This window comes from Pongo abelii, chromosome 12, assembly GCF_028885655.2.
Source record: "Pongo abelii isolate AG06213 chromosome 12, NHGRI_mPonAbe1-v2.0_pri, whole genome shotgun sequence".
NCBI lineage: Eukaryota > Metazoa > Chordata > Mammalia > Primates > Hominidae > Pongo > Pongo abelii.
The window spans coordinates 67470947-67483205 of record NC_071997.2 but is presented as its reverse complement, the minus strand read 5'-3'; the positions used below and the strand labels follow the sequence as shown (position 1 = coordinate 67483205).

Genomic DNA, 12259 nt, shown 5'->3' with positions numbered 1-12259 from the left:
CATGCACTGATAACCCAGCCATTCCACTCCTAGGTATTTACTGAATTCACTCAAGGTAATATATGCCCACAGAAAGACTTGTACAATAATGTTCATAACAGCTTTATAGTAATGGCTAAAAACTGAAAACAACCCAAATGTCCACCAACAAGTGAATGGATAAACAAATTGAGATGTTTCCATTCAATGAAATACTCTCAGAAATTAAAAAGGAATGAACTATTGATACATTCAACGATATGGATAAATTGCAGAACAACTACACTGAGTGAAAGAAGATAAAAGGAATACATACTATATTATTCCATTCAGATAACATTCTAGAAAATGGGCCAGATGTGGTGGCATGCATCTGTGGTCCCAGCTACTTGAGAGGCTGAAGTTGGAGAATCACTTGAGCCCAGGAGGTCAAGGCTGCAGTGAGCTATGATCATGCCACTGCACTCCAGCCTGGGTGACAGAGTGAGACTCTGTCTCTGAAAAAATACGAAATAAAAATAAAGGAAAAAGTGTAAGGGCCCTTTCCACAGACACAGCACAGCCTTGATCCTGCTCCCCAGAGCCAACTACTGTTAGCAATTTACTGAGCAACCTCTCAGGTTATTTCTTATGAATACACATGAATTTATAGAGATTTTATTTTTACAGAAACAGGATTATACCGTACATATGGTTCTGCAACTGCTTTTTTATGAAATGATGTGAGGGCCTTGGAGAAATAAAGTTTAACTCCAATGTACACTTTAACATGATTATGCTGTCCCCTTGCCACAGGGATTGGGAGAAATTAGACTAAGCCAAATCAGGTAGCCACTCTTGAGAAAAGTACACAACTAGGCTGGGCGTGGCGGCTCACACCTGTAATCCCAGCACCTTGGGAGGCCGAAGCAGGAGGATTACTTGAGCCCAGGAGTTCACGACCATCCTGGGCAACAGAGCGAGACTGCATCTCTCGCTAAAGAATTAAAATTACTAAAAATTAAAAAATTAGTTTTAATTTTTAAAATTAAAATTACTACTAAAAATTAATTTTAAAAATTTTTTTACTAAAATTAAAAATTTAAAAATTACTACTAAAAATTTGAAAATTAGCCAGGTGTGGTGGTGAGCACCTGTGGTCCCAGCTACTCAGGAGGCTGAGGTGGGAGGATCACTGAGTCCAGGAGTTCAAGCCATGTTCATGCCACTGCACTCCAACCCGGGCGACAAAGACCTTATCTCAAAAAAATAAATATAAAAAAAGAAAGAAAAATGCATAGCTAAATACTGAGTCCAGGATCACTGAGTCCAAGAGTTCAAGGCTGCACTGAGCCATATTCGTGCCACTGCACTCCAACCTGGGTGACAGAGAAAGATTGTGTCTCAAAAAATAAATTTAAAAAAAGAAAGAAAAATGCATAGCTAAGTACCCATCTCCTGTTTCATTAGATTCTCCCTAGGGATGCTAATAGATCTGCTGCAGAGAGGGAGACACAAACCTCCCCCTGGACTTGGGGGTGTGAGAATGTCTTTGAGAAAGCCATCAGCAGGGGCTGACTGTGGTCGGGGTGAGCAGAGCCGTTGCCAATTTTGCAAGGTGAGAAAGTAAGTTTTTATTAACACAGCAGAATGTTTCAAGTCTGTTCTCTGGAAACCTAAGCTGTACTTACTGTGCCTTCACATAGAGTCTAGGTCATGTTCTCGCTATCCTTGGGAGGTGGTGGTGTGGTGTGGACAGGGACCAGGCTCCGAAGTGCGGCAAAATGGGTTGGAATCCCAGCTCTCACCCTTGCCAGCTGGGTGACCTTGGGCAAGTCACATGTCCTTCCCCATTGGCTTCCACTGGCTTGTTGTGCAGGTTCATGCTGTAGCCGTATGTGCGGTGCCTGGTAATTCGTAGCCACTCAGCAGCCCCTAGGAAGCTAATTTTACTGGTCTCCTATTATTATCACTTCCTATTGAGGTCATTGACCTCAGGTTTTGCCAACAGCCTTCCCCTCCCGCAAAGGCAACTGGCGCCCCCTCTCAACTCTTTCCAGGTCAGCAGCAACAAATAGCTAAAATTTGCTGTGAAATCTTGGCTTGCAGGGCCCGTATTGATTTTGTTCTCGAAGCCTTTCAAGTAGCCGCTTCCCTGTGATCTCCCTGCAATGCCCCTTACAAAACCCAGCAGCTTCCCCAGACAGCTACTGGAGACACATATGCTTCTAGAAAGGAACCCAGACCCCTGGGCCACTAGAACCAGTCCTGTCTTTATCTCGAAGCCCCAAGGTCTCAGAGCTCAGTGTGTTTATCAGGTCATTTAGCAGCTACCCAGGTAATGGGTGAGGAGCATGGGCAGGAGGCTCCTGCCTCATCACCTTCCCCTCAACAGATATTGATCTCGTTCCGCTACGTGCAAGGGAACCACACACAATGCTCCCAGGACCCTTGACATCCCAGTGCTGCTTGTTGGCTAGGGTAGTGGTAAACAAAGGAAAGGCAACCTTAGCTGAGTCCCTGCCTCCATTCTTGCCAAAATTTAAACCAGGTCAATTTTTCCGGCCTAGTGCACCCTTTAACTTTGTTGAAGAACTGTTCGCTAGTCCTGGTGGCTCAGCGAGGACTAGGGAAGGCAGGTGGCCTGGCTGAGACCCTGCAGCTCAGTTCCTGCCACAGACTCAGCGCTAGCCAGGTGTGTGGCCTTCAGACAACTCACTCACCTCTCAGTGCTGTTTTCACACATCATTTTCTAAGTTTTGTGGAAATAAGACCACAGGCCAAAATCCCACACTAGACTAACAGAGAAACCTCTTCCAGAAGTTTCTGCAGTAGCCCACACACTAGTGGTGATGGTGAGTGGATGCTCCCTTGTAAACCAGGTACTTGTGAGGTAAGAGCTGTCTATGTCTAGAAGGGTTTTTTGTTTTTTGTATTTTTGTTTTTTTGAGACAGGGTCTCCCTCTGTTGCCCAGGCTGGAGTGCAGTGGCGCAATCTCAGCTCACTGCAACCTCTGCCTCCCAGGTTCAAACAATTCTCCCGCCTCAGCCTCCCGAGTAGCTGGGATGACAGGCATGTGCTACCACGCCCGGCCAATTTTTGTATTTTTAGTAGAGACGGAGTTTCACCATATTGGTCAGGCTGGTCTCGAACTCTCAACCTCAGGTGATCTCCCTGCCTTGGCCTCCCAAAGTGCTGGGATTACAGGTGTGAGCCACCGTGCCTGGCCTCTAGAAGGGTTGTAACACAGATAGTTGGAACAAAAAGATATTTCCGTCCTCCAAGGACCTGTCTAGACATGAAGGCCAACTGTGAGAGGAGAGATTCAGAGGAGATGGGTCACCATGGGGGTCAGACCCACAGGTGGGGATGGGGAAGAAGAGGTGATAATCCTTAGCAACCTACATACAACTGCAGAAGCCAGTGCTGGCTGAGTTAGGCAGAAAAGGAACTTAGTGAGAGGATACTGGGTGGCCACACAATGGTGGAAAGACAGAACTGTGTCTGCAAAATGGGGAAGAAGGAGGGAGGTCATGGGACCAGAGCCCACGTCACACCCCTGGAGGTAGCTTGTTCCGGTATCACTGGGTCTGGATGTGGTGACTGGATGTGGCCACTGTTAAAGTAGATCCCCACCAACCTGAAGTCTGAGGTGAGTGCCTCCAACCAGCCAAGCCCTAACCACAAGGGAAGCTTCGAGAGAGTGTGCCTTACCTCAGCAGGGGTCTTTGCCTACCACAAAGCTGACTTTGCCTCTCACGATGTTGAATGGGGTGGTCCCAAACTCAGGAAGTGGGGTCAAGGCTGGGTGGCCAAAAATTCAACAAATGTCCCAGAGTGGAAGGCCAGCTGATCAGTCTCTGAAACTGTGCTTACTGATGAGAGGTGGAAGCTATTCATGGGGCAACTGGGGGCTCCAACCGACAGTAACACGTCTCCAGGAGACAGCAACAGGGGCTCTCAGAGGAAGCCTCATCTCGTGACTCTCCACTGGGGACAGTGTTGGCAATGTCTGGGCAAGGTCTGGCTCCATCACCTATGATGGGGTGCAGTGGCACAATCTTGGCTCACAGCCTCTGCCTCCAGGGCTCAAGCCATCCTCCTACCTCAGCCTCCCAAGTGGCTTGGACCACAGGTACACACCACCACGCCCAGCTAATTTTTTTTTTTTTTTTTTTAAATAGAGACAGGGTTTTGCCATGCTGCCCAGGCTGGTCTCAAACTTGTGAGCTCAAGTGATCCACCACCTTGGACTCCCAAAGTGCTGGGATCACAGGTGTGAGCCACTGTGCCCAGCTGATTAAATCTTAAAGCTCCAAAATAATCTTCTTTGACTCCATGTCTCACATCCAGGCTGGGTTCTCACATCTTGGGGGAGGGGTGCTACTGGCATCCAGTGGGTAGAGGCCAAGAGTGCTGGTAAACATTCTGCAATGCCCAGGACAGCCACATGCCCCCAGTGAAGAATTATCCCATTAAAATGTCAACAGTGCTGAGGCTGAGAATCCCTGATTTATTCAGAGGTCCTCACAGGTCAGCTCATCAGGCATGTCTGCAGAGAGGACAACAGCCTGGATATGTGGCCTGAATTTTGGGGGAGACCCATTCTTGTAGCAGGGACAGGGGAAATGAACTGTGTTTGGAAAGGGCAAGGCAGGAACCCCATCCTAAGTGCCCCAAGCTTCTGGGCAGGTTATGATGACTGAGCCTTAGGAACAAGGACTGCATAGGTATTTGCTTACAACCTGAACTAGCATTCAAGATGCTGGAACAGGCAGATACTAGGGATGCAGCATGAAAGCCCGAGAGTCTGTGGTTGGCTGGGACCAGAGATGGAATGCTGTGGTGGTATGGTTTGGCTCTGTGTCCCCACCCAAATCTCATCTCAAATTGCAATCCCCACATGTTGCGGGTGGGGCCTGGTGGGAGTCCACCCCCATGATTCAATCACCAGTCTCAGGTAGTTCTTCATAGCAGTGTGAGAATGAACTAATACAGAAAATTGGTACTGGGAGTCAGGCACTGCTATAGAAATACCTAAAAATGAGGAAGTGACTTTGGACTTGGGTAACATGCAAAGGTTGGAACAGTTTGGAGGGTTCAGAAGAAGACAGGAAGATGTGGAAAGTTTGAAACTTCCTAGAGACTTGTTGAGTGGTTTTGACCAACATGCTGATAGTGATATGGACAACGAAGTCCAGGCTGAGGTGGTCTCAGATGGAGATGAGAAATTTACTGGGAACTGGAGTAAAGGTCACTCTTACTATGCTTTAGCAAAGAGACTGGTGGCGTTTTGCCCCTGCCCTAGAGATCTGTGGGACTTTCCGTTTGGAAGTGATGATATATGATATCTGGTGGAAGAAATTTCTAAGCAGCAAAGCATTCAAGATGTGACCTGGCTCTTTCTAAAAGTGGATGCTGTATGCATACAGAAAGAGATGGTTTGAAATTGGAACTTACATTTAAAAGTGAAGCAGAGCATAAAAGTTTGGAAAATTTGCAGCCTGACCATGCAGTAGAAAAGAAAAACCCATTTTCTGAGGAGAAATTCAAGCCAGCTACAGAAATTTGCATAAGTAAAGAGGAGCCAAATGTTAATTGCCAAGACAATGGGGAAAATATCTCCAGGGCATGTCAGAGACCTTCACAGCAGCCACTTGTATCACAAGCCCAGAGGCCTAGGAGGAAAAAATGGTTTCATGGGCCAGGCCCAGAGCCCAGCTGCTCTGTGCAGCCTTGGGACATGGCACATGGGAGCTCACCTCTTACATCAGCATGGCCTGGATGTGAGACACAGAGTCAAAGAAGATTATTTTGGAGTTTTCAGATTTAATCAGCTGGGCACAGTGGCTCACACCTGTGATCCCAGCACTTTGGGAGTCCAAAGTGGTGGATCACTTGAGCTCACAAGTTTGAGACCAGCCTGGGCAGCATGGCAAAACCCTGTCTCTATAAAAAAAAAAAAAAAAAAAATTAGCTGGGCGTGGTGGTGTGTACCTGTGGTCCAAGCTACTTGGGAGGCTGAGGTAGGAGGATGGCTTGAGCCCTGGAGGCAGAGGCTGTGAGCCAAGATTGTGCCACTGCACCCCATCATAGGTGATGGAGCCAGACCTTGCCACGGAAAAAAAAAAAAAAAGAAGATTTAATGACTGTTCTGATGGGTTTCAAAATTGCATGGGGCCTGTAGCCCCTTTGTTTTGGCCAACTTCTCCCATTTGGAATGAGTGCATTTACCCAATGCCTGTACCCCCATTTTATCTTGGAAGTAACTAACTTGCTTTTGATTTTACAGTCTCATAGGCGGATAGGACTGGCCTGGTCTCTGATGAGACTTTGGACTTGGACTTTTGAGTTAATGCTGTAATGAGTGAAGACTTTGGAAGACTCTTAGGAAGGCCTGATTGGTTTTGAAATGTGAGAAGGATATGAGACTTGGGAGGGGCCAGGGGCAGAATGATGTGGTTTAACTCTGTGTCCCCACCCAAATTTCATGTTGAATTGTAATCCCCAGTGTTGGGGGAAAGACCTGGTGGAAGGTGATTTGATCATAGGGGCAGTTTCCCCCTTGCTGTTCTTGTGATAGTAAGTGAGTTCTCACAAGATCTGATGGTTTAAAAGTGCATGGCACTACCCGCTTCATGCTCTCTCTCTCTCTCTCCTGCTCTGCCATGGTAAGATGTACCTGCTTCCCTTTCACCTTCTGCCATGATTGTAAGTCTCCTGAGGCCTCCCAGCCATGCTTCCTGTCAAACCTGTGGAACATGAGTTGATTAAACCTCTTTTCTTCATAAATTACCCAGCCTCAGGTAGTTATTTATGGCAGTGTGAGAAAGGACTAATACATGTGGCTTCAGCTCTGGGGAGGAGAGGCAAAAGGGGTGAGGAGCCAGGAACTGCTGGTTTCCAGTCAGACCTTAAGGCCAACCACAGTTTAGTCCTTGGGTCCAGCCTCCTCAGTTGGGTTGTCATCTCCTTAGACACATGATGGTGGGTGGGGCAAAGGGGACAGACAAATCAAGATCTCAAGGGAGGCAGAAATTTGTACAACTGGGAAGCAAGACAAATGTCTACTTGTTTTCATAATGCAATGGGCCAAAATTAAAGCTTTGCATAATATTCTTGGTTGGTGGTTTTTTGGTGTTGTTTTTTTTTAAATTTTCATAGAGATGAGGTCTCACTATGTTGCCCAGGCTGGTCTCGAATTCTTGGGCTCAAGCAATCCTCCTGCCTTGACCTCCCAAAATTGTGGAATTATAGGCATGAGCTACCCCAACCAGCCCAGGATATTGTTTAAAAAGTATCAAGAAACCTGGTATAAACAATATATCCAAGTTCTGTCTGATTTTCCATAGACCCCCAGATGGTGCTAATTTTCCATGTTGGTAAAATGCTTTGGCTTTTGCAAAACACTTTCAGGGCTCTTAGCATCTCAGCAACTCTGTGAGGTAGCCATTAACAATCCCATTTGACAGGCAAGGAAACTGAGGCTTGAAAAGGCCGGGCAGCTCACCCACAGCCACAGGGCTAGCTAGAGCCTCAACTCTTCCTTGCCTTTCTTCTTCTGTAGGAAACATTTATGTCAGTTCCAAGGGGCATTTGAAAACTCCACCAACTCAGAGGTTGATCCACCAACCTCAGCCTCCCAAAGTGCTGGGATTACAGGCGTGAGCCACCACGTCTGGCCTCTGTATACATTCCTTCCCCCCATTACCACCCAGAAACAGGGTCTTACTCTGTTGCCCAGGCTCTGGATACAGTGGCACAATTATAGCTCACTGCAGCCTCACACTCCTGAGCCACCACACCTGGCTATTTCTTATACTTAGTTATTTGTTATAGTTATTCCACTTGCCTGATCACCCTACTCCTTTTGGGTTTTAGGTTTTTAATTCTTTAGGGAAATCTGGTACTAATTCCTAGTAAAATGCTCCATATATCTTAGGGGATTCTGGCCCAAGATTAGGAAAGAAAATTGGTAGGTAGGGGATTGCTGCTGGAGAAAAGTCTTACTGACAGCAGCAAGAAACGACAGTTATTAGTTTGACAGTGAGAGAGGCACTGTGACCTGGGCACTTTTCTTTTTTTGCTGCTTTACATTGTGGTAAGCCTGCTCTCTTCTTCTTGGCTGCCTTCTCCCACTTGGGTTTGACACAATTTCCCCTTTGGGAAAAACAACGTCTTAGCAGCCATCTACTTATAATTTCTCTCACATGGCCAGGCACTCGTTGGAGGCTGCTGTTCTTTGGGAAATGCCCTCTTCAGCAGCCTTGATGAATGTGGGGAGAAAGCCTCAGGAATTGGCTTCCCTTTAAGGAATATGGACTGTCCTTCTCTTTTACTAAATTGGTGCTAATTGCCATTGTGAACATTTGCTTGTTTCATTTTATTATCTTTGAGATATATTTCTTTTTAGTCCTAGGCTTATATTTAAACTAATGTGTAATTATTGTTTGGAATTCTTAATAATCCACTCAACCCTGCTCAAGAGGCAAATATTTTAGCACTGGAAAATATTTATATGTGTCTTCATGGTTTCTTATTCTGGATACAACTATAAAATAATAAACTACAACAAATATCTTCCAAACAGTAATTATACATTTATTCATATCAGATCCCTTTAAGCTATTTCACTAGTTTGGTGGTATCTAAGCAATATGGTGACATGCATTTCCTATCCAAGTCAACTTGGTTCCCTTTTTGCAGCTGACATCTCTAAGAGCTGAGACTCTTAATCTGCAAAAGTCATTTTGTAATAGCTTTCTTGAAGTACAACTGGCATACAACAAACTACATATATTTGAAGTATGCAATTCAACATGTTTTGACATATTTATACACCAGTGAAACCATCACCACAATCAAGATAACGTATCTATCACCCCAGAAAGTTTTCTCAAGCCCATTTGTAATTTCTCACTCCTGCCCTTTTTCACCTTCCCCTCCTCGTTTCCCAGGCAATAACTGAACTGCCTACTGTCACCATAAATGAGTTTGCATTTTCTAGAATTTTATATAAATGAAATTAAGCCATATGTCCTATTTTTCCTGGCTTCATTCACTCAATATAATTTTGTGATTCATCCATGTTGTGTTGTATCAATACTTCATTCCTTTTTCTTATTGAGGACTATGTCCACTGTATGAGTACAATGCAATTTGTTTATCCATCCATGTCCCTGTTAAGGGACAGTTGGCTTGTTTCCAGTTTTGGGGCCATTAGAGATAATGCTGCTGTGAACATTTGTGTACAAATCTTTGTGTGGACCTATGCTTTCTTGTCTTTTGGGTAAATACCTAGGAGTGGAATAGTTGGATCTTATGGTAGATGTTTATCTAGCATATTAAGAAAGTGCCAAAAAATGAAAAAGAAACAGTAAACTGTTCTTTCAAATGTTTTCCATTCCCACTAGCAGGGTATGAGAGTTCTAGTTTCTTCACATTCTTGCCAAAATTTGGGATGATCAGTCTTTTTAACTTTAGACATTGTAACATACGCATAGTGGTACATTGTGGTTTTAATTTGCATTTCCCTTATGACTAATGATCATAAGGGATCATTAGTCAATGATGCCTTCATCATTGACTGATGACCAAAGCATCATCTTTGGTGAAATGTTGAATTAAATTTTGCAAAAGTAAAATTTTGCACAGTTCAGTGTCCTGTGTGATTTATTTGTGAAACATCACAATGCTATGACCTGCTACTTCCTGACACGCTGATTTAACCCCTCTAAGTGTGCATTCAAAATCCTAGCATCAGTAAAAGCCAACATTTATGAGGTGCTTATTACATGCCATTGCCTGTGCTTACCATTTTATGCATACTAACTCAGTTATTCCTTACAACATCTCACTTTTTGGGTGAGAAAACAGTGACCCAGAGAGATGAAGCAACTTGCCCCAAATCACACCGCTAGTTCAGTGGTAGAGCAGGGGCTCAAAGTTGTGTGGGAGAGAAGAATATAAAGAAGCATTGGTCTGAAGTTGAGAATTCATCTGCGGTTTTTCTACATCCTTTGTGCAGAAGGTGGATAGATCGTGGAATTGATCTGGAGTCCAGAATTTTGCCAAGTGCAGAGGACCACAGGGTATGATATCGACCAAGTTATTTGAAGTGACTGATTAGGTGATCTTGACTAGCTAGAGAAGGAAGACAGAAGAAAGAAAGAGCAACAATGGAGGAGTCAGAGAGCTCCAGGAGGTTGGAGGGCCATGACAGGCAAGAGAGTGCTGCAAACATGGATGATTTTGGCTAAAGTGAGATGTAGGAACTTGGGAATTCATAGGTGACAGGGCTCCTAGTACTGATGGGGTTCAGGCACAAGGAGGTTGGATACAGGAAATGGAGGGCAGTGTCACTAAATGGCTTGAGTCCCAAAGATATAGTCATTTATTTTAATTTTTTTCTAGAGAGAAACAGTTTAGATGCATTCAGACTATTTTCTGTTTTTTCATTTACATGTTATTTTTTATGGAATGAAATCCATCAATATCTTCCTTTATGCTTTGGGTGATGTTTCAGGGTGATCAATCATCCCCGTTTGCATGGAACTGTTCAGTTTTAGCACTGAAAGTCCCACATCCTGGGAAATTCCTCAGTCCTGGGCAAATCAGAACAGTTGGTCACCCTAGAAGCCATGGACTTTCATACTTCAAAAATTACCAATAGTCTCGCAACCAGTTCTCTCCTTTCATTCTCATCCCTCCTCTCTTGCTGAATTATTATCCAAAATACAAAAGAACAAACTCACAGACTGGTAGGAACCTACATCTTTAATCCTAACCCCCGTTACCTGCTTTGGATATCCAACACTCTAACCAAATGGGCTTGACTAAATATGATTCCCCAAACACCCCCCACCCCAGGTGTCTCAGTCACTCTGTGCTGTTATAAATAACTATATACTGGGTGGCTTAGAGAACAGAGATTTATTTCTCACTGTTCTAGAGGCCGGGAAGTCTGAGATCAGGGCGCCAGCATGGTCGGCTCCGGTAAGGGACCTCTTCCTGGTTTGCAGATGACCGTTTTCTCGTTGTGTCCTCACATGGCAGAGAGGATAGAAAGCAAGCTCTCTCCTGTCTTTTCATGAAGACACTAATCCCGTTCATGAGGGATTCACCCTTATGGCCTAATTACCTTCCAGAGGCCACACCACCTAATGCCATCACACTGGGGACTGGGCTTCAACAAGTCGATTAGGGGGAAGGGGGAGGCACAAGCATCCAGTCCATAGTACCAGGCTCTCATATCTCAGGCCTCTGTTCCTGGTCTTCTCCTTCCCTGAATTTTCTCTCCCTTTGCAGGGAGAGAAAATTCTTCCTTTCAGACCTTCCTTTGAAGCAACCTTGTCCAGGAAGGCTTTGCAACCTGAAGTCTTCCTCCTTAGATATTTATAGCTCTTTGAGCTCCTCTATTAATTAGAACAAGGTAGTAAGTGACAGAACATCTGACACCAGATGGCTCAAACAAACGAAAAGCACCCTACCTTTGGAAGGTAGATCCACATTCAGACATAGTCGGATTACAGGATCAGAGCAAAGCCATCCAGATTCTGTATCTCTTCCTCCATCTCTCAACTCTAGGTTACCTCTCTCCTCGGGCAGCCCCTCCCCTCACAGCTGTAAGAGCATCAGCAGCTTCTTGGGCTGCATTATTTCAGGGTATGGGAAAAGAGGAGGAGTTACTATATCAACATCCCCAGAGGCTGAAAATGCCCCTGACTGGACCACTTTATTCCATCGCTGTGGTCAGGAGGTTGTGCAGGGCCATGAGGCTGCACAGGTGGTTGTTATGCATTGCATGACACTAAGAGGTGCCATTCACATAGTCTGCAACACAGCTACCGGACCGAGCACACCCTTTCACCTCTCTGGGTCTCAGTTTCATGAGTCAGATAAGAGTGACAAATCTGAGGTCTCCTTTAGTCCTACAGATCTACCATTCCACCATTGTGTGACCTCCTCTGTTGAAATAGTATTTTAATGGTTTGGCTATCTTTCCATGAAGAGTTCTTAAACTCTCTTTTTATCTATGTTCATCCCCTTCCAGAAAAACAAGTGGGTGGTAAGCTTTTTTAAAAAGAGGAAGCAGAGAAGCCCAAAGAAATTAAGATGTAAAAATAGTACATTGTGAAAATTCTCAGTTCCGTGTTACCACTGGTCATATCTATTTGAGTGGACAAGTTATAATGTGGTCGCCATTTGCTAAGTGTTTGTTACATGCTTGCTTCTAAATGTTCCTTGTGTGTTACATCTTCTAGTTTCTTCTGGTGACCCCCCATGGACTAGATGGTACTG

General features: G+C 44.8%; 1 protein-coding gene across 1 annotated transcript in view; it reads right to left on the bottom strand.

Moving 5' to 3' along the window:
* LOC129057685 (uncharacterized) overlaps positions 1–11551 on the bottom strand; it is a 30524-nt gene extending 18973 nt beyond the window's left edge. Inside the window, exon 1 of the mRNA XM_054548133.1 lies at positions 11449–11551. Within this exon, the coding sequence (XP_054404108.1) occupies positions 11449–11469 (21 nt within the window). The 5' untranslated portion in view covers positions 11470–11551. The remainder of the gene's footprint in view (positions 1–11448) is intronic.
* Positions 11552–12259: the final 708 nt, after the last annotated feature.